The sequence below is a fragment of the Myripristis murdjan genome, chromosome 7 (genome assembly GCF_902150065.1).
Source record: "Myripristis murdjan chromosome 7, fMyrMur1.1, whole genome shotgun sequence".
NCBI classification, from domain to species: Eukaryota; Metazoa; Chordata; class Actinopteri; order Holocentriformes; family Holocentridae; genus Myripristis; species Myripristis murdjan.
In genome coordinates, this window is record NC_043986.1 from 4,758,548 (window position 1) to 4,782,621 (window position 24,074).

The 24,074-nt window shown below is 40.9% G+C and overlaps 1 protein-coding gene across 1 annotated transcript in view; it reads right to left on the reverse strand.

Moving 5' to 3' along the window:
* Positions 1–24,074, reverse strand: part of lama5 (laminin, alpha 5) — a 151,434-nt gene that overhangs the window by 77,547 nt on the left and 49,813 nt on the right. Inside the window, exons 4-7 of the mRNA XM_030056408.1 lie at positions 21,080–21,198; positions 20,527–20,697; positions 19,538–19,635; positions 5,779–5,894 (exon numbers count right to left, since the gene is read on the reverse strand). Of these exons, the coding sequence (XP_029912268.1) occupies positions 5,779–5,894; positions 19,538–19,635; positions 20,527–20,697; positions 21,080–21,198 (504 nt within the window). The remainder of the gene's footprint in view (positions 1–5,778; positions 5,895–19,537; positions 19,636–20,526; positions 20,698–21,079; positions 21,199–24,074) is intronic.

A 24,074-nucleotide genomic window follows, 5' to 3' on the forward strand; every position in this document is an offset into this window, starting at 1 on the left:
GAGTCACATGTGGCGACATGTGAAACAAAGACAAGTGGCACACACACACACACACACACACACACACACACTGCATGCTGAAACAACAGAGTAACCGCCCACCTGGGGGGTAAAAACTGTTGCCACCCAGGAGAGGAGAGGGAGAGAGGAAAGAGGAGAGAGAGAGAGAGAGAAATGAGAGAGAGAGAAAGAGAGAGAGAGGGAGAGAGAGAGAGCGGTGTCGAGGGGGACAAGATGGAGAAGAAACCGCAAAAAAAGAGAGCGAGACGAGTGTAAATCCACAAAGGACTGAGCGTCTGAACTCCTCACTTAAAGCAGAAAAATGAGCGAAATACGAGGAGGAAGACAGAGGGAGTGGCCGACAAGGAGGAGAAGAAGGAGAAGAGGAAGGAAAAGAAGGAGGAGGAGGAGAAGAATAAGATGCTGGCAAAAGACAAGATGGAGACGAGTGAAAAGAAGAAGAAGTAGAAGAAGAAGGAGAAGAAGGAAAAGAAGACGAAGAAGAATAAGATGACAAAAACGAGCAGGAAAAGAAGGAACAGAAAAAGAAGAAAAAGAAAGAAAGAAACCGATCACATTCAGAAAAGCATCAGCCGCAGAGGAACTGATTTATTTAAATGACTTTGTATTAACAACATTAAATATTTCACCTTTGATCCAACTCACAGAAAAACAGGAACAGGTGTGAAAGTGAGACGAGGCAGAAGTGAGAGCCACACAGATTCAACCACAAGATTACCTTTTTTTTTTTTTTTTTTTTTTTTAATCGCTGCAATTTTGCGTAATGTGCCTTTAAGTAAACCCAAGTGAAGCATTCAGTTTCAAAACCCTGCCAGCCGAGGAGCTCAGTTACCCGACATCGTCTGAAAATGACCGTAATTTGTCAGGATTATATGCCACAACCAGTATCGCTCTCCTCGACTGTTGTTCTTCTTCTTCGGTGGTAAAACGATCTGACGGTCGCGGCTCTCTGAAGTGCCTCCAAACTGAAACCCGGTTCCTCTCCCAGGTGTTCCCATATCACCACCATCATCATCATCATCGTACAGCTCAGATCATATTTACGATGTTTCAAAACAAATAATAAAAGATGACAAGACAAGAGCTTTAATTAACGCAAAACACAGGCGCTGCAAAGAGGGGCTTTGATGAAGACAGGTGTCACATGGTTTGAAGTTTGGATAGTAGAGGGATTTTTTTTTGAAGTATCAAAGTCAGTGATCAAACGCATCACTCGATCAAACGCTTTTGAAAAAAAAAAAAAAAAAAAAAACAACTGCAAAGGTTTTTAAATCCAAAATCCAACATGTCTGTTTGGAGGAAAGACTCGCTCTCTTGAAATTCACAACGCACAAAATATTAAAAAATACAGATACAGTGGCCCCTAATTGATTGGGGGGAGATACGTTCTAAAAATAACCCGCAATAGGCGAAATCCGCGAAGTAGTCAGCTTTATTTTTTACAATTATTCTAGATGTTTTAAGGCTGTAAAACCCCCTCACTACACACTTTATACACTTTTCTCAGACAGGCATTAACATTCACACTCTCAAAGTTCAAACCTTCCTAGAAAAATAAGTCCAGTAAAAAAAAAAAAAAAAAAAAGCATGCAAAATTGCACTAAAAAAAATCTGCGAAACTGCGTTATAGCGAGGGACAACTGTAATCCAGTCCCAAATTAAATTTATTTTTACACTAAAATCTCATTTTTGTCAAACTTTCTGGCCTTAACTCTCACGTAATCTCAATTTACAGATAGATAGATAGATAGATATACTTTATTGATCCCAAACTGGGAAAATCTTGTGTTACAGCAGCGTTAATAGAATAGAAACATAAAATTAAATTAAATTAAATAGAATAAAATAAATGCAGAAATATATACAATAAATATATACAATAAAGACTATAGTAAAAAAAAATATAAACATGCATCGATATGAGATATGAAATATATGGTTTTATGCTGTAAAGTTCGGTGTGTGATGGAGCGTCTGGTTTCTCTCTGTTTCCACACACAGCAGCATCTGTGTGTGTGTGTGTGTGTGTGTGTGTGTGTGTGTGTGGAAACACAGCTGAGAGGGTGACCTGCAGAGGAAGAGAGGAGGAGGAGAAGGAGGAGAAGAAGCAGAAGGAAAATAGGGAGAAGCAAAAGAAGAATAAGATTAACACAAAACGAGAAGAGGGAGATGCAGATGGAGAGGGACGAGGAGAAGGAGGAAAAGAAGGAAGAGAAGAAGGAGAAGAAGGAAAAGAAGAAGAGATGACAAAAACAAGAAGAAACAAGAAAAAGAAGAAGAAGAACCAGAAGCAGAAGAAGAAGGAGGAGGAGGAGGAGGAATGAAAGAAGGAGAAAAATGAGAAGAATGAAAAGAAGGAGAATAAAACAACGACAAAAAATAAGAGGAAGGAGAAAGGGAAGAAGAAGAAGGAGAAGACGACAAAAAACAAGGAATAAAAGAAGTAGAAGAAGAAGAAGACAAAAACAAAAAGACAAGAAGAAGACGATGCTGATGGTGACAGTGACGATGAAAGAGAAGAAGAAGAAGAAGAAGAAGAAGAAGAAGGAGTTAGAAGCGGAGGTGTGTGAGCGCCGCAGGGGGCGGAGCCTCAGCGCAGCGTCACTTTATCACCTCGGAGACGCCTGGAGTGAAGTGGACGAGGTGCATTCTGGGAAACGTGGAGATTAGATTATCTGGGAAGAAACAAACAGACGTCCGACATCCCAACACACACACACACACACACACACACACACATGCACCTGGCAGTCACCGGAAACAGAACTGAAACCATGTGCACGGGTGGATCACACACACACACACACACACACACACACACACACACACGGTGGTTTGTCCATTCACACAGAGAAACACTCTGATAGCTTTATGTCCTTATCAGCCCCTCAGCGCCTGGGAGGTGCCAGCTAAATAAACCAGCGCTCCTTATCCAGCTGCCTGATAGCACCGAGGCTTTTTCTCAGGCTGGACACACATGGGATTATTTTTTCCTTTCTAAAAAAAAAAAAAAAAAAAAAAAAAAAGCGGCTCAACGTCCCGGTGCAGGAGGTTAGACGAGCGATACGCCAACAAGACCTCCTCAAGACCTCCTCAGTATCAGAAACCGTTTCAAAATCAATCATGAAGAGATAAAACGACGTGGCACAGAGGAAAAAAAAAGACAAAGGCAACAGTGCATCCTCATATGTGACCATGTCTGATTTTTTAAAAGACTCTTCACATCTGCACTACACTGCAAAAAGTCAAAATCTTACCAAGATTATTTGTCTTATTTCTAGTCAAAATATCTCATTACACTTAAAATAAGACATGATCAGCTCAGAAATAACTTGTTTTTAGACAATTTTCACCTGTTTCAAGTGAAAATTTACTTGAAACAAGTTAAAATTTACTTGAAACAAGAAACATATTCTGCCAATGGAACAAGCAAATTTTTACGTGTGACACAACTGAACAAGTAAAAATTTGCTTGTTCCATTGGCAGAATATGTTTCTTGTTTCAAGCTAATTTTAACTTGTTTCAAGTAAATTTTCACTTGAAACAAGTTAAAATTGTCTAAAAACAAGTTATTTCTGAGCTGATCATGCCTTATTTTAAGTGTAATGAGATATTCTGACTAAAAATAAGACATTTTGACTTGAAATAAGACAAATAATCTTGGTAAGATTTGACTTTTTGCAGGGTAGGATTTCAGCCGCATCTGACACCGACCAACAGAAACGTCTGGAAGCCACAGATTTACAGAATTACAACAAGAGTCATCAACGTCTGTTTTCTCCAAGCTTCTTCAAAACACGTCTCAGTCCCTGCAGGTGCTTTCAAGGTTTGACTGAGCTGAGGTTTCTCTCCAAATGCTGGTGCTCAGATGACTACAACTAGATTAACTGTTTCAGTCATTTATGAAGTAAAAAAAAAAAAAAAAGCCAAAACATTCCTGCTTCAGTCCTGCGTTGGGGTTTTTTTTAGCTGCTGGTCCTGCTGTTTTTTTTTTTTTGTTTTTTTTTACAGCGCATTGTGTTCTGCGTCCTGATTGGCTAAGGGACTGTAGACCATTGTCCAATCAATCTCCTCCGTGCCGTGTCTCCTGTACAGTACAGAATGCGTTCATTCTATAATCCTGGACTTATTTTACTACGAAGGTTTGAACTTTGAGAGTTTAAACGAGAGAGAAAAGTGAGAAAATGTTCATGCCTGTCTGAGAAAAGTGTATAAAGTGTGTAGTGAGGGGTTTTACAGCCTTAAAACATCTAGAATAATTGTAAAAAATAAAGCTGACAACTTCGCGGATATCGCCTATTGCAGGTTATTTTTAGAACGTAACTCCTGCGATAAACGAGGGACCGCTGTACTGAAGACGTCACTTTGGGCTCTGATCACTTTTGCAGAGTGTTTGTCATTATTTGTGACAATTTATATACTAAATAAATTGATTACCAACGGCTTTCTTTCCAATATCTTGTCATGATGGCTCAGGGTGTGACAAAGATCTCTGCTGAATGACGTAGGATTTACTTTTACTCAGATAAAAGTCTCAGGCGTTTATATCACATACCCGTGCATTTCATACTGGAGTTGGAGGGAAAAAAAATGCAAATTTACGTGGCGTTTTGCTCTTCCAATCAATTAGAAAACATCAAATCTGAGTCACACGTGAGGGAAAAATTAGACTGGCACTTTTATCTGGTTGAAATATACAAACGTAGCAGCGCTCAAAGTCACATTTCAGATGCAGGCCTGCAGCAGCTCACCGAGTCTCTCTCTGTTTTCTCTCCTATCACTCTGCCCTTTAGCGACCTTTGCGTCTTTGTGATATCCACGTTGTTCCTTGTTAAATATAACCGGGGCTTTGATAATGGCCGGCGCTTGCATGTAAATAGAACTGCAGCTTTGATAACAACAAATTCAGCCGGCCCGAGTTACCACGGTTACAGCTGACATCGAGAAACTGGGAAAAGACAGACCTCAGACTCTCAAATCAGCCTTCAGAAATCAGGACTAATGACTTACTGATGATATTATTTATATTCTTGAACAGACCGGTGTGTGCCTGTGTGTTCATGTGTGCAGATGTGTTCATGAATGCATGCATCAGGAATTATGAAGATTTAAAAAAAAGCAGGTAAAGTGTATATAAGGTGAGTTTTTGTGTCCGATATGGATATGCAGAATCTTCCCACCTGTAATGCTGTATTTCTGTGCTGATATTTATTAGGAATCGTGGCACAAATGCAGATGCAAAATCGGCCAAAGTAATGGGAGCAGTGTGTTCATACGAATAAAATCCCAAAATAAAAATCACACTGGGCTTTGCAAAACATGAGATTTACTCTTTAGCAAATGATGAACGACACTTTACGCATTTTTATCACAGTTATTATCATTTTCAGATGTTTTTGCCAAACAATTTGTTGTGTTTTTCTGGTTAGAATCACCTGTGCTTTACTTTTACTGAATTGAAATGTTTCCAGAAATTAATATATAATATATAATATATAATAAAAATATACTACATAATCATATGCCTCATGAGGGCCTCAGTCTGTACAGTAGAGGCCTGCAGCAGCGTGACGGCCCATGTGACCCGTCAGCTTCATTCAATTAGTTGAATTAGCTCTGTTTAACCAACATATGGAAGAGAGCGCATTACTGGGAGACGTGTGTGTGTGTGTGTGTGTGTGTGTGTGTGTGTGTGTGTGTGTGTGCAGGTATTACATAGCATTACAAGTGTGTGCTTGGCATGAGCCTGTACTCACGTTCACACTCGTTAGCGCTGTAGGTCGTGGCCGGTTTCCACGGTAACTGGTTGTAGCCGGGGCAACACTGGTCACATGACACGCCGCAGGTGTTGTGCTGGCAGTCGCACTGTAACCTGTAAACAACAACAACAACAACAAAAACAACAACATGAGTAAACAAAGATAAACAAATAAGTCCTGTGATGGGATGCGAGAAAAGTTTGGACTGGAACTTTGATTTTCGCTTCTAGACTTTGACACGGCGATACGGACGTGCACGCACACACACACACACACACAGACACACACACTGAGCCACGAGCGTCACTAAAGGCGGAGATATGTCACGGCGTGTCCCGATCTCAGCCGATTGTGTTTTGGCTAAAACATCATTTGAACTTTTCTGTGAAGTTCACATTCCTCTGCCTCTTAACCTGCTGCTGCCACTTCAAAGAGAGACACGGAGAAAGAACGAGGGGGAAAGGGGAGAAAAGAGAAGGAAAAAAGAAGGAGAAAAGGGACCCCACAACAATGCAAGAGTTAATCTTTCTCCTCCATCGACAAAAGGCTGACTGCTTCACCCCGGCTTTTAATCCGATTAGGCCGTAAACCTGGAGCCTGCCGAGTGTGGCCAAAACACAGCAGGCAGGGAGAAGAGAAGCCCTGCTAACAGCACTCCTCGTAGCCAACCTGGCACTCACACACACACACACACACACACACACGCACACACACACACACAGGACTCACAGCGCTGGAGTCACAGGGCGGGCAAGGCAAAAACAAATCCAGCTAAAGTCACATTACTCAGCTTCTCCCTGCGATCAGACTGAAGAGATTTCTCTTTCTGTTTCATCTGTTTTGGACAAACTCTGGAACCTGATATTCATCAAGGAAATTATTCAAAAACTGATGATTCCTCTCACAAAAACAAAAACACTGTGCGAGCCAAATCATGACTTTAACAGTGACCTGCAGCGGGTCAGTCGTAGCTTCCATATTATGAGCAGATATTTTTTTTCAACTGGTCATTTTGGAACAATTTTCATGAAAGTTTTGTGATCATGAACGAGTCTTGGTGTTCACCTTTGGTTTAGCAGAGCTATAAAATCAATTCAAAATATTTGGCAAATTCGGTTTAAGAGCTGTTTCATTTTTTTGAAGCAATTCAGTTCAGTTTGAGTCAGGGAATCACAATTCAAGAACACGATTCAATTTAGCCAAAATGTTGTTTCTATTAAACGTGTACAGTGAAACAGGTTGCATAACAGAATTTATTTATTTGTTTATTTATTTTTTTTTTAATTATACAAAAAGCTTTTCATTCACAGTATTCTGTTCACCACAACAATGTGTTTTAGAGAATTAGGAATGATTCAAATCAAACCTTTTCATAATGATTCAGACGGAAATCAGAGAGATTCACTCATTCATTCATTTTCTTTTTCTTTTTTTTTCTTTCTTTTTTTTACCAAATCAGTGTAACTGAATGGATCAACAGAGTCTGTCTGTCTTTTCCTCTTGTTTAGGCTTTAGAAATAAAGTTAGCAGATTTCAACACATCAGAAATTACATTTTTTCTCATCTGACCGTCTGAATATTTCAGGGTTTTGTCGAGTACACTGCAAAAAGTCAAATCTTACCAAGATTATTTGTCTTATTTCAAGTCAGAAATGTCTTATTACTAGTCAAAATATCTCATTACACTTAAAATAAGACATGATCAGCTCAGAAATAACTTGTCTTTAGACAATTTTCACCTGTTTCAAGTGAAAATTTACTTGAAACAAAAGAAAATTAGCTTGAAACAAGAAACATATTGTGCCAATGGAACAAGCAAATTTTTACTTGTTCACTTATGTCACAAGTAAAAATTTGCTTGTTCCATTGGCAGAAAAAGAGAGTTGGATTTTTTTTTTTACAGTATTGTATTCAAAACTTGTGGGCAGTCAGTGCAGTGAGTTTCAGAGAGTGTGCTGGTCCATTCATCCCGTGTGGGAGGTGTGTGACGTGGCGCCCTGGCCCGGCCTGATAACGCGCCCCTGTATTGTATTTCAGCAGAAGTGCCTGATTGTGTTTCCAGTTTTCACCTTCATTATCAGATCCACTCATTCATCCAGTCGCTCTCTCTGCTTCTCCACGCTTTGTTTTCCTGACCTTTTCTCTTTCTTAATTTAGTGTGCACTTACCCTACACTGTGTGTGTGTGTGTGTGTGTGTGTGTGTGTGTGCTTTATAATGAAGACAGGAAATACTGGCAAACACAATGGGGTATAAAAATGATTCAGACTCAGTGCAGTGACACACTTTCTCACGAACACGTTAACACACTAATGCTTTCACACAATGACCCTCACACACTTTCTCTAACTCACTCTTGCTCTCTCTCTCTCTCTCTCACACACACACACACTCTCTCTCTCTCTCTCTCACTTACTCGGTCATGCATGGCCTAACTCTCTCGCCCCCTCCCCTCTCTTTTACTCTCTCGTTCTCCATGCCTCCCTCCTTTCCCCTCTCTTGCTATCAGGTTCGTTCAAGCCTTTTAGGAAATGACTTTCAATGGAGGGTTTCCACCCAAATTCACTACTTCCTGATTTAAAACACGAGCTGGGGACTGGGAGGTTCCTGAGCCGAGCAGATAACCCCCGTCCACGACTCAAAGGGGATTTCTACTGAATCTCACTTTTCAAAAGTGCTTTGTGGCTACAGTATAAGCACATTAATGTTTATTTGAATTTGACAAATCACCAAGCCAATCAGTGAATACTGTTTCTGAATATGGCTTGTACAAACATAAATAAAACCGAACGCTCTGACTCTTAAACATTATAATGTGCTTGCTTTTTTGACACTATGTGATGCTTTACTACTGTATGAGATACAACATGATATGATGTGATACCATACCATACTGTACCATACCATATGATACACTGCAGTACGGTACAAAGCAATACAGTATGATACTACACGATATGTTGTAATTATTGTAATGAAGGCATTGTTTTAGTTATTTTATATTGGTGTTTGTTTTCTGCAATATAACACAATAGAATCTGTTCCAGATGATCTGATACTATGCAGCACGATGCGATATGATATGATATGACCTGATATGACATGATACAATATTAATCAATACGATATGACACGACACAAAATGATATGATACGATCCAACATGATACGATACGATACGATACGATACGATACGATACGATATCGTGATGATACGATATCGTGATGATACAATATGGCATGATACAATACAATCTGATACAGCCCGATCTGATCCGATACAGCATGATAGAACGAGATAAGATATGATACAATCCAACATGATACAATATGGCATGATATAGTATAATATGATACGAAACGATACAATATGATACAGCCTGATCTGATCTGATCCCATATGATACAACACGATACGATCCAATCCAGCACAATCCGATCCGATCCAATACAATCTGATCTGATACAATACAACGAGATAAGATATGATACTGTCTAACATGATACGATACGGCATGATACAATAAAATCTGATACGATACAATACGATACAATATGATACAACACAATCAAAATCAATACAATATGATTCAAGCTGATTCGATACAATATGATACAGTGTAACACGCTATAGCACAATACACGATATGACGCAATAAAGTGCATAAGACACCTTATTATGCAATCCAGTATGTGGTGTAAAACAACTTGGTATGATAAGACACAATATCATGTGATATCATGATATCATGTAATTAATAGGTTACCAATACTTTTGGTCAAATTTCTCATCCCCACCACCTCAAAAAGCTGAGCCACGGCCTCTAAGACACACACCGCCGGGTTTCCCTGACACTGAAGCTGCAGGCTGAACCTCTGAGTCATCTGCTGCCTTCAAACACAGATCTAGAGTTACCAGACCTGCTATCATCTATCCAACACCTGCTTGGCATAACAGTGTCAAACAACGTCCACAGCTGATGTGAGCCCTTGGATTAAACATTCCCCGCTCTGCATTCCTTTCAGCGTTAACACAAATCTGACTTAAAAGCTTGATGAGGTGAGGAAGGGATTTATCTAAACTCCACCTCCGGTGTTCTCATCAATCCAGCACCTGGCTGGCTGAAACATGATGTAAGTCCCGGCACAGGCTTAAATATTCTCTATTATAAACTCCGGCTCTGACTCAAAGCACAGAATTCCTCAGCCTTTATTTATCCAGTGAAGGTTTGATGATCTTATATGCCCTTTTTCCAGCAACACCTGTTTCACAGCGTAAAACCCCGCAGCGATCCAACCCCCCGCTCGATTTCACCATTAATTCTGTTTTAAATAACCGTACTCCTCCCAAAAGACAATTTTATCTCCTCTGGCTTATCACCACTATGGCTGTTTAAATGCCAAGTTATGAAGCAGAGCTAACATTCAGGACGGCTGTTTTAACTGTCTGACAAGACAAAAAAAAAAAAATCTTAAACTTTCTTTTATTTATTACATAACCTGATGAGTCACAAGTTATCTTGTTTCTTCATCACCTGCAGCTCACTCCATCCTTTAGGAATGTCAGATAGCTGCAGCTTTTGGAGTGAAAGTCAAATCTATCCAAATCAAATGTTGAAGCTGACCTTTAGCACCGGGTCAGCTCTCAGTGTGGTATGTATGGATTGCAGCTGATTGAGATGATTATCAGGGGGGAAGACATGTTGAAAAGTCAGTGTCTTGTTAACAACCTCCCTATCCAATGGAGAAATGGCGTGCAAATACTGAGCAAATATACAGTATATCAACTGGGCCAAAAAAAGTAATACCTCAAATAACAGCTACAGAGTCTGTATAAGTCAATTACCTCAAATTAAATCGTTAATTTAAGCATTAAGGATAGTTTTTGTCCTTTAATGATGGGGTGTGAGCGATATGAGGACACAGGTACACCCACATTATTGACCACCCAGTCGGATGTGTTGGAGCTTTCAGACACATGATTGAGGAATACCATGATACAAGATTCCTAGCAGTAAATACCGGCTTGATGTTGATATCAGCACCGTTCACAGGTCGGAGGATGGTGCTTTCAGTAAATATCATCTTGCTTTCCAGAAACAGCTCCCCTCTCTGCCGCTTAATAACTCCCTCAGCTCCCCTCCTACACTGTAAATCAGCCGTGGAATTCACCTTAATGGAATTTAATTACTTAACACGTCTACACATGAAGGAATGATAAATAGAAGGGTAAACATACATAAAATTAATTAATTGATCCCTGAAGGGAAATTGGATCGGCTGCATTTCCTCATATTTTCTAGAGAGGAAAAAGGAAAATAAGATATGTATAAATATGTGCATTAGAAATTTGTAAAAAAAAAAAAAAGTGTGCATTAATAATATAATCCTACAATATTATCACAACAACATACTCTCAGCGTCCGCGTTTCCCTCTTCCTTTTGCTTGTTTTTTGTCTTGTCTCTTTACTCTTTAGTCTTTCCTCCCTCCAAAGCGAGGTCAAAGGTGAGGCTCAGCTACAAAGCCGATTCGGTCTTGCTCAGCGGCACTTCAGCGGGGTCGGTGCGTGATAACCTGGGAACTTAAACCTGGGATTTCTGCTTGAGTGACCGTCTTCCTAAACCACTAGGCAACCCCGCTGCCCCGATACACATGAACACACGCATGTGCAGGCATGCATGCGTGGAAGTCCATGCACGATCATATAAAACCACAGGTTGAGACACACACACACACACACACATACACACACACATACACATATCGGCTGTACTAATGAGTAACCCAGATGCAGCCTCCCCTCTCGATGCCCTGATCCCGAACTGGAGGTGATGCATTCCAAAGTGAAACCAAATGGAGCTCGGCAGAACGAGCTACATGACGGAGCAGCCAGCTGGCACCAATATGACTCCACATCACATGACATGCACGAGGCTATGTTTAAAGAAAAAAAAATCCCTTTACATTTAAAGTACATTTGGTAAACTTTGTGACTCCTGATTGTGATTTTAAAACAGAAGTTATGTTTTTGTGCCACTTCGTTCACCAAGAGAGATTCTAAATCACGGTGGTGCCTCGTGGACGACAAAAAATGGGTTGTTGATCTACTTCTGCTGGGCAGTGGTGTAAAGTAATGAGGTAGAAGTACTTTGTTAGTGTACTTAAAGGAATACTCCAATGTTTTGGGCAAAATACCCTTTTTCCGACTTCCCCAGACTGAGACAAGATGTTCGATACCATTTCCACCTCTGTGTGTCCTGTGATTCGGTTCCTATGGGTAGCATTTTGTGTTAGCTTAGCATAAAGACTTGAAGTCTATGGGAGTCATTAGCCTGGCTCAAAGTGAAAATAAACCTTACTGCAACTCTGAAGCTGTCTTATTTACACAGTGAATCATGTGTGCTTGAAAGCCACATCTTGGATTTGGAAATGAACTTCGCCTAGAAAGATTCTTCTTTGTTTTTGTTTTGTTATTTAATTCCGAGAAATGTATTTCAAATCCACATGATATATCATTATAATTTGATTACTTTTTGCACCACTGTGGTTGGGTTAAGACAAGCAACATGCCTCAATGTGTCTGGGTGCCACGGTGAGACCTAATATCCTCCATTTAGTTCCTGAAATTCAGCGGCGAGAAATAAATCTTTAACAGGACTGGATTGGAAATTAACAAGAGCTGTGGTTAATTACTTAGCTGGGAGACTGAATTTCTGCTCTGTTACCACGACCTGACCACAGCCCTTACGTCTCTCTGGATATGATAATACACAGTTACGCTCTGACACTAATCCCTCCACTATCTTATATCATATAGGATTTTATTTCTTCATTTTCTGCTAAGCTGTAAGTGAAATAAGTTCGGTGTGCAGTCTTAACCGAGGCAGCGGGTCCCACCTCTTACAGATCCTTATAGGATTTTACAGAACATACACAATCGGCTCTGTATATCATAATGGACTGAAGCCAGGTCTGCAGGCGTTAACCCGTATCTTCAGTATCTTCAGGCCTGCTGTACATTCTGTTCCTGCTTCTCATCTTGCAAAATTTCCAGTTACATTGTCTGTTTAGGTTCCATGTTATTAACTTGACACTTATCGTACAAAGGTGCATGTACAGGAAGGAGGGTGAAAAAAAAAGCCTCATGTAATGCACGCATACAAGTGTGTATAAAATACACATTATAAGATTAAAAAGGATTTCCACATTATTCTCAAGGAATGGATTTAAATTATGATATATATCCAAACCCTGTAATCAAAGAAAATTACGTATATCACACCAATTAAAGCGATACAGGAATTAGCTCAACTTAGAAGGTATATTTAAGGTTATTTGCACTCTCTGAAAGGGTTACTTATCATCACAGTCTGTTTAGAGACATTCTCTGTTAAAGTCTCATTCATTTTCACGGCTGTATAAACACTATCTGCAGTATAAACAGTAAAAAGAATATATGTGTCCTCAGGCACAAAATGCCTGGCTTTGCACTTACAGTGCCAGACACATATTAACGTACACAAATGAAAGATGAAATCACGTGCAACTGCAGACATTAGATATGCCTCAGTATTTTGCATTTGGTTGAAGTATAGGCCTACCTGTGTGTGTCTCCGGAAAACTATTTGAAAGACACTGTTTGATCAGTTTACCACTTTCCTGTACTCTGTCTTCTTTTGGGTGACCAAGGATATGAAAACACAGATTAGACACACATACGGGCTGAAACCACCCACTGATACTGACAGACACCGAGCACAGACGAGGTTAAGTGCTCTCCTTGTTCTTACAGCACCGGAGTGAAAGACAAACACGTCAAATTTCAACAGATTTCTGCTTTAGTTTAAACAACCGGCTCAAAGTGTGTGAGCTCTGCTCTGGTCTGTATATACACAAGATGGAGAAGTGTCTGCAGGTTTGGAGGCCCATCATAGTTTCCACACTCAGCAGCTCTCAAACAATCATCTCCCAGGTTGAAGAATAAATAGAACTGGGTAATTAGCATGAGGTGCGATAGCCACTATGGTTTAACAGATGAATCAAAGTGAAAATCAAACTCCCTCAGCAGGAAATACAAGTGCCACTCACACTGTTTGATTGACAGGTGGTGTCTAGGAAGTGCCTTGCTATGTAGGCTAACACCACAGCAACAAGCTCCTATGAAGACATTGTCAAAAAAAAAAAAAAAAAAAAAAAAAAAAAAAAGAATGGAAATCTTCCATCTTTTTTCTCTTTTTTCATATATATATATATATATATATATATATATATATATATACATATAAACCATAAAACCATAATTTCAAATTGGAGTGTTAGCTCTGCAAACATTACGTGGAGGCAGAGCTGCTGTGATGGCAGAAATGGGCGGAGCCAAAAGCATAAGGTTTTTTTGACAGTGAACCAGGTAGGGTGACGTGCATGGTGTTATTCGATATGCCGATGACTACACTCTTTACATTACTGTTAGTGCAATGAAAGCTTCGCACCACTCCCAAAAGAAATCCACCAGTCAAATATTAATGTGCGAACTCGGCAGCATCAACACACAAAATAGAAAACGTTACGCCTCATAACGTTTTATATTTATAACACAAGATACCTGCTGGGTCCGGATTGGCTTGCTCTTCGGTCGGGGTGCAGACTAAGGTTGGGACATTCAGAAAGAAATATTAGCTTCCTCCTCTCTTACGTTTGTTTTTGTTTTGTTTTCCCCCACTGGACTTAGCCAGAAAATAATGTGGGTCTTTGGCTGCGCCCACTGGGCTTTGACTCAACCTGTGACGTTGTTTCTGCCTGCAATCTGCTTTCCAAACACTGTACTACAACATTACTTCGAAGCCTTGGTGACTGAGTGCTTTAAAACGCCGTGTCAGGAGCTTCCTGACTCTCAGATTTAGAGAAAGAGCAGCAGGCTTCAAGCGTCTGTGCTGCGGCTAAATATTCAGAAACATCTCGGTGTGTGTTCCGCCTGAGGCAAAAGCAGGCCCGGTGTCAAGACATTATTGAGATAGAATCACTACATCCATTTCTGTCCAAGCCGCAGGCTCATGTATAAACATAAGGCATTACTGTGGAATTCACCCCGTAAAAAAGATCTTAATCCCTGTGATCCATCACCACATACTGTCATATCTGTAACTGTACACCCGTCCTAAAATGATGACTTTGCAAATGTGTCCTTTCTCGTTCTTTCTTTCTAAAAATCCCTACTAACGCTATCATTTGGTTCCGCCTTCATCTTCTCTTTCGCTTCCTCCTCTCCCTCTGTCATCCATCTTTACACCCTTCGTTAAAAGTTCAGTGACATCACTTTCTTCTCTTCCTCTCTGCATTCTCCAGCCTCCTTGCATTCTTCTCTTTCTCATCTTTCCTTGCACGGGTCACTGACGTGGATACAACTCATCTGGTTTTCTTTCCTCTCGTCATTTTTCAGTCTGCTGTCGTGCCTTGCCTCTTTAGCATCTGCCCATCTTTCCATCTATTCTTCCCTGACATCCCAACCATGTCATCCCATTTTTCATCCACACTCCACTGATACTGTCGATGCGGGAATCTCCTGCAAAACAACCATTCTCCATCTAACCTTTCCTCCTGTCCATTCATCAACTATCTCTCTTTCTCTGCCAGTGTCTTCTCTCAGACGTAGATACATGTGTACAGAGCATATGCACCTGTTTTCCAGACAAACTGAATATCCAGTGAACCACCATGCAAAAGAAAAATGTGCTTTAGCATTGGCACAAACTTGTAATGCATATTCAAGGCCGTCTCAAAACACTGAATTCAATACTGAAATTTATAAACCAAATGTTCCACAAGCTGAAATCCAATCTCACGGTTATCTCAAGGAATAAACCTGCAGATAAGATGAGTTAGAAGAAGAAAAAGAAGAAGAAGAAGAAGGATTTGACCGGGCGGAGCATGAGTTATCTGACTCTTGGCTCTGGACTGCAGCAGTCAGAGTAAAACAGCTGGAAATCTGACAAATGTCCTGAGCTGGATCCAGGTCCACCAAAACTGGCAGACAGAACTTGTTCCAGGAACAAAATGTGGATTGCATTGTGGCAAACGTTACAGGAAAGCTTGTCTGAATCAAGTTTGGTGACACATTGACTGTCGTTATCAACGTGGTATCAGTATTTCAGAGAGAATTAAATACTAAAGTGAGAAGTTTGGGATTGTAACACCACAATTATGGAGTATTCTTTCTTTGACATTTAAGGAAGAGCTTCCTAACTCCTTTCTTTTCCCATCAAGGACTCCCATATAGACACACACCACAGACTACACACCCCCATCTGAGAAGACTTCTGATCTGACCCGGGACAATCCTGCAGCATCGATGGATCAATAATAAAATCAAGATCAGATAAGAGTCGTGCTTTTACAGTATACTCTGTCTTAGGTCAGACCGTGGAAACTGAATGGATAGAGCCGGCGCGGGCCTTTGGTTCACGGCAAATCAGAGTATTTCAGGGTGGTTCCTGTTGTCATGGCAACAGCTGTGAACGTTCAACTGACATCGGCATCAGCAGGAGAGTTTGTTTACATCGGCAGAACTGACGCACGGCTAATGGAAACATGTTCACAAACAAACAGTTATGAAAATAACCTTGTGGCTCTTGATATTAATTTAAAAAAAAACAAACAAAAACGTTGGTTTGCCAGAAGATTATTCGATAACTTTATTAACAACAACGCAGTTCATTAGAATTAACTAAGCTCACATCTAATTAGCTGATATTAGCCTGTGATGTGTTACAAATTCGCATCCAATCATTTTGAAATAACACGATTTTAATTAATTTGGTGCGTTGACTTTAACTTCCCCCTTCGTTGTTGCTGTAAAGTTGGTTTTGTACAAGTATTCATTATACCCGTTCAGTTTCTGTGGTTCAAGTAATAAAGGAGTAATAGAGGAACAGTGGCTATAATAACAGTTGGATTCGTCTGTTCCCCATTCTGCTGGTGGGCCCTGATTCTCCCCTTCAGGACCCCCGGTGGTGCCGAGACCGCAGTTTGAGAACCAGTGGTTTAGAGTAAAGCAGCTGTTCGTCTGGATGTTTGACAGAGTCTGGCCTCCTGCGTCTCTCTGTGTGTGTACGCTGAGCAAATCCACCCATCAGTCACATTACAGCCCAAATCCCCCGGAGGATGTCGGGGTCACAGTGTGAAGACTTCCCCTCCAGCAGTTTACTCCCCTCGACAACACATCCTGCTATCTTACAGTACACACACACACACACACACACACACACCGCTCTCCCTCCCAAATCCCTCCTGAGTCTCTCCTTTCCTCCCAAATTCCCAAATCACTGATGCACAATAATGTGGAATGAGCTACATCACCGGGTTTACCAGGAAGAGTCTCCAGATACCTTCAGCAGGTCTGTGTGTGTGTGTGTGTGTGTGTGTGTGTGTGTGTGTGTGTGTGTGTGTGTGGCTCACAGAGCTACCTGCAGGCTACAGTGTGTGCGGAGGATTTTACACTAAGCCATCATGACTCAAAAATCTGCAATGGCTCTACTGACTACACACACACACACACACACACACACACACATGCAAAAACAAACATTTATTATCTGTCTCTCTCTTTATCCCTCTCTCTCTCTCTCTCTCTCACACACACACACACACACACATATTTAATATTAAGTATAAAAACACACTTATGCACTCATTCTTGCACGAATTCATACACACAAACAGAAACACACACACACACACACACACACACAGGTGCTGACAGATACACCGACACACACACTTATCATTAAATTAATCACACAGAGTCGCCCACTTCCACTACTGAATCAGAAGCCTACACTTATCCAAGGCAATCAAATAGCCTCGAGACCGGAAAATTACACCACACACACACACACACACACACACACACACACACACACACACACACACTCATAGACATAAACAGAATACGGTATATCCGCAGTAAAACAAGCTCTGTCTTGTCGCACTGCCTCAACAATAAAGGAAGGACAGGAGGTTTATTTGGATGGAAGTTGTAATCAGAAAATCTGTCTCTCTCTCTCTCTCTCTCTTCCTCCGTCTCTTCTCTCTGTCTGTCTCTCCAGCTGCCTGTCGCCCATCGCTGTGTGTTTACACTAATAAAAAAAAAAAAAAGATTTCTTTCCCCTCCATCCTTTGCATCCACTCCTTTTCCCTCCGAGAGCTAAAATGTTTTTCTGTGTGATTCTCCCTGCTGCGGTGCGTCTGCACGGCACGGCCCAAGAAATCACCTGTCAATCAAACTGTGTGGGCGGGGCTTGGGTTGTCTTTTGCAGCAAATTCTCCTCATACAACTTGATTTGACTCCGGTTTTCTTGTATAGTTGAGTCAAGTGGCGGTGTTGCATCTTTGTCGCCGGTTTTTGTTTTGGGATTCGTTATCATTATTCTGACAGACTGAGGGAACTACTTTATTTGTTATGCTTAAAAAAAAAACCACGCAGTACTGAGATGAACTGCTGCGTAGTGATACAGAGACAAAGTAGTTCCACCATTTTGGCGAGCAATAGGGCTGGAAAAGAGTGGTGATGATGAATCCCAAGTAAAAGTGTGTTACTGTGCATCCTTTGAAACTTTTTTTTTTTTTTTTTTCAGCTTTGGCTCATCGCTCAGAATCGCGTTGTTTTCTGGGCCAGATCCGAAGAACACGTCCTAGTGAAGCGCTCCCGTTCTCGCAACAGGGCAAAGTTAGAGGATCTATCACTCACGTACACTGCAAAAACGCAAAATCTTACCAAGATTATTTGTCTTATTTCAAGTCAAAAATGTCTTATTTCTAGTCAAAATATCTCATTACATTTAAAATAAGACATGATCACCTCAGAAGTAACTTGTTTTTAGACAATTTACACTTGAAACAAGTGAAAATTTGCTTGATTCATTGGCAAAATTTGCCAGTGGAAAAAGTGAAAATTCACTTGAAATAAGTGAAAATTAGCTAGAAACAAAAAACAAATTTTGCCAATGAAACAAGCAAATTTTCACTTGAAACAAGAGACAGTTGTCTAAAAACAAGTTACTTCTGAGGTGATCATGTCTTATTTTAAGTGTAATGAGATATTTTGACTAGGAATAAGACTTATAAGGGTCAAATACCACTAAATGTGCAAGAACCCAAACCTGCTGCTGACGGCGGTTGTGTTACACCGAAAACCTTTAATTGGGTTTTTTTTTTTTTGGTTATAGAGGCTTTAATTTAAATGATATTGATGCAGATTATTCCTTTAAATCCTTTGTTCTTTTATTCTTTTTTTGTCTCTGTAACATCAGCTCGTAATCTCCTCTCTCGCCCTTTGTTTCCTCAGCAGCGTGTGTGTGTGTGTGTGTGTGTTCGATATGTGTTGCAACAAATCTCCGTGTGCAGGCTCCCAGGCACGCCGGCCGCATGAAGACAGACGGCGGCGCTGGCACCGACGGAAACCACAGGAGAATCATTAAAAGCCTAAAGGTCGAGATGAGAGGAGCGCGGCTGTAACGTAACCGGGTGATCGCTCGGGGATATGTGTTTCGTAACGTCTTTGTGCCACTGCAGAAGCATAAATCTTTCACGCTAACACACGTGCACACACACACACACATGCACACACCAGTTTAAACATACTCTGCATTAATCCAGTCAAAACAATGTCGCTGCGGCACTTTGCAGCTTTGTGAGTCATGAAAGCGCCGTCTGATCCCCTATGTGTGTGGCTGCTGGTCTGTGTGTGTGTGTGTGTGTCTTACTTGAATGGATCATTGGGGTCCTTGGCGTTGCAGGCCTCAGCATGTCCGTTACACACACAGCGTCCTCCAATGCTGATGTCTTTGATACTGTAGTAGTACTGCAGGAAAACAATTTACATACCGCGTAAATGAACGTCAGCGGTAAAAAAACACACATTTACATCCTCTAAATGTCCTCACATAGATAATCCATGGAGAACAAGGCCTGATTTACATGTCTTCTATGCATTTTGTCATATATATGAATGCAAAGCCTAGTTTAAGATCAAGTAGTAAACAGTAGTGGTGGACGAGTGGTCCAAAAATCCTCTAGAGTGAAAATATCACACCTATAATGGTAAAATACTCCAGTAAAAGTCATGCATTTACAATGTTACTCAATTAAAGGTATATATTGTATTATTAGTACATTTTTATTTTAACATTTTGTATTTTAACATTTTAACTCTAACTGCTCCATATCCCGTTAGGTAGTTTGCGCTCTCACAATGCAGCATATTTAATGTTTTGCAGGAAAAAGCTTCTTCTGCAACGTAACTAGTAACTCCAGCCGTCACATAAATGTAGAGCAGGAAAATGTTCCAGCACCACAAAACTGGAGTAAAATACATAAGTAAATATCCTTTTTTTTTTTTTTTTTTGGTCTTTCTTAAAGTTACTTTCCACCTCTAGGAAACAGCCAATCTTATATAGGAATCAGAATATTTAAATAATGAATAACCAGCTTGTACATACATTAATAATACATAAATAGTTTTATTTTTGTCATACACTACTGGGAATGTAAAGTAAAACACAGACATCTACTATACTTTCACTTTCAAAACTCATGTAGTTTCATTTTAGATATTTAGACGTCCTTTAAAGGGCTAATCAGCATAACTTTGCTCAACGGAAATATGAAGAATATTGTTTTCTTTAATTTTGTAATTGTGTCCCATCGCCAGGCGAGCGGCACGTGTTGCTGTTTTTTTTTGGCGGAGGCTCACCCGGCGGGTGACGGTGGGGTCGCGCAGCGCCTTGCCCATCAGGTGGCCCAGCAGCGTGTTGGTCCTCAGGAAGCGAAGCCTGATGTTGGTGGCCTTGGTGAACTCCCTCAGCACGGGGGAGTAGGAGAAATTCATCGCCCCGGGACGGCCGTTCACCAGGGACACCACGATCTGAGAGGGGGGAGGAGGACAGAGAGGCATTATGGGAAAAATAACAGAAAAACCACAACCTACAAAGAGCTTGTGTAACAACAGCCATGGAAATGAAGCGATTCATTTCTCAGTTTTTATTTTGGTGCTGAATTGATTTCCAACACTGATGCAGACCAACATGATACCAAAATAAAATAATTTATTGATGTATTTACTGAATCAGGATGTTGGGGTGGGACATAAAGGCCATTTTAATTGGGCGGTGGGGTGGAGGGGCAGGTTTGCTCAAATGCACCTTTCAAAAACTGTTTTCCAAAAAGTAAATCTACACTTTTCCTGGGGAATTTAGACATATGAAGCTAGAAAACACACACTCACACACACTCACACACACTCTTACCTCTCCATTTTCCAGCGGCACTATGCGTGAGTACTCTGTCGTGCAGATGATGTCGTTGTCATGGCTGATTCTCTCAATGGTCCTCTGACCAAAACGCTCGATGCAGTCTCTCTTCGAGGCTAAACACACACACACACACACACACACACACACACACGCACAAAACATGAGAGAGAAAGGGGGAGAAAAGAGGAGAGTGTGTAATCAGCCACATCCCTTCATGCTGAGCCTCAGCAGTGTGAACCACCTTGTGGCATTTTAATGAAGCGTTTTGCCGCAGAGCTATGCGATAATTAGAGGACGGTCAGAGTGACACACAGGCAGGCCACAGCAGGTTGTGTGTGTGTGTGTGTGTGTGTGTGTGTGCGTGTGAGTGTGAGTGTGTGTGCGTGGGAGGGGGGATCTGTTATCACCACCCAACATCGCTTCACCTGAAAACACCTGAACTAAAGCTTTAGGGCACTGCACATTTCTCTCATTCTCTCACCTACACATATGTATGTCATCAGCACCCTCTAATCCTAATCCTAACCTAGTCCCAGCTCTAATCTGAACCTTAAACTCAAGTCCTAAAGCCTGAACTCTTCTTCTCCTCTTGAAGGAGTGAGGACTGTTGGTGTGACTGAAAAGCATAAACTCTCTGTCGTGTCCTGCCTCAGACTGACTGACACTCCATGCTGGAAGGATTTTTGTTTGTTTGTTTGTTTGTTTGTTTTCTTTTTGGAAATTAACATATCAAAAGCGCCCATTTCTATTGGCCGGCTGTGAGGAATGACGGGTCAGAGTTCACCGCGTGTGAGCTCTGCACAACAACGGCCAATCAGAAACTGTATTTAGGTATTTACTGTCACTTTAGTGGAAGTGAAGTGAGTGGAAATCAAATACTGATGATCAATGGCTGATTTAATAACAATAACAATAATAATCATCATCATCATAATTTAGAGATTAAGTACCAGGTTTAAGTATAAAAACAATAAACCACACTAAAAAACAAGGCTCTCCTATAAAGGTGTGTTTTAAGGAGGAACTTAAAATAGAGCTGATCAATACAGTATTGATCAGTTATATTTTAAGTAATACTGTGATACAGTAATACAGTAAGTAATACTGTCTGTGGGAAGCTGTTCACCTGAATTGATCATATAGGACATTTTGATCAGATTTCACAATTTTTTTTTTTTTTTTTTTATTATTATTATTACAGAGGAAGGTCAGATTTAATTAGGTTAAATTCTTTCACAGAATACTGCCTGTAAGCAATTAAAAAAAAAAACAAAAAACATCATTATAGACTCTTACAGACTTAATCCCATCAATCAGTGTGTTAAAGGGCAAGCTGCTGCGTGACACTGTGGGAAAAGGACACCTGAGATTGTTTCACAATAAAAGTCATAACAAATTCCTTGAATAGTTTCATCTTATCTCAGCTGTGGCCTTGACACAGTCGGGGAAAGAAAAAAAAAAAAAAACATGGAGGAGGGGGGGGGCTGTAATGTCGTGATTCTCAGGAGCCCAAACCACACCTTCAAGACGTGTGTGTGTGTGTGTGTGTGTGTGTGTGTGTGTGTGTGTGCATCGTGACCAGCTGCAGCAGGTCACCCTAAAGTCATCAAACTTTGCTCAGATTTACAGCTTTGAGGCCAGCACTCATTTACCTCATGCTGCTTTTTATGACGGGCCTTTTCCTTACACAAACACACACACACACACACACACACACACACACACACACACACACACACACACACTGTGATCACTGCTCTGGTCCTGCCCTCCCTCCTTTCTCTGTCGAAGCGAAGCCACTAAGACAGATTTATCTCACTTCACTGCCAGTCGGCCGCATTAACACACATTTCCTTCACGACAGTGAATCACATCAGCGTCTCCATCGCGAGTCCTCCCACTCATAATGTCATTCTGCTGACAGCATCCACTCATTTCATTAAAAAGCTAATAAACATGCCCGATATTTGCTAATAACGACGTGTCTTGTCATCACATTACGCCCGATGTCTTACACTTGGAAGGAAAATTACACGACAAATGAAAGAAACGTACAAACTCCTTTAAATTACATCCACCCAAGCTGCACTTAGCTAATTATTCTTCCACCTAATTATCACTTCTTCAGTAAAGCAGCTATAATATACGGCTCAATATGCAGCGGTTGCCTCTTCTGTTGTTATTTATGTGATTTAGGTCATCAGCAGCATCGTGGATGAATTATGAATGAAGATTTTATGACCGCTGCATGCAATAGTGCCTAATTAAATAAAGCGGCGCTGTGCAAGACTTTTATGCAGAAACACACCTGGCTAACTGTGTAACTGAGAAATCGAAATGCTGTATTTGTATTTAATTTTTTGACACAGTCAGTGTTTTGAAAGTTAAGTTGGACCTCCACCAGACAATAAGAACCAAGCGTTTGGCTCACTGATGGCCCATTAAGGGATTTCTGGGTAATGAAGTCATTGCAACTCTCAGAAATGCAAACTGTTACCTGAGGTGTTTTTTAGTGTTTAAGACTGTCTGGAGCAGCTTTAATTAACAGTTAATTTACCTGCTCCTGGCTCTTATAAATAGAAATGAAATTATGTGGTAAACAGCACACACACACACACACACACACACACACACACACACACAGATGAAACACCCCCAAACACCATTTACACCTCTCTTTCTGCTTCTCAGGTGTTTCACTTCAAGCTTCGACCTGTTGCCAGACATGCTCGGAATTCCCCTCGAGCCCACCTGGACTGACACCCGCCACAGCCAATCAGCTGCGGGCTCTGTGACGTAATCCCACCCTCCTCCACCCCCCACCCCCGTAATCTCTCCCCAAAACTACCAGAGGAAGACGGCCCGGCTCCCCTGAGCTCCTGAGATCAGTCTGAGAACAGCCCGAGCCCTGGAGGAGGCGAGGCGAGGGTGAAGTGATGCTGATGGAATCTGACTCGGTTTGGTGGTTAAACTAATAAATGCACTCAGA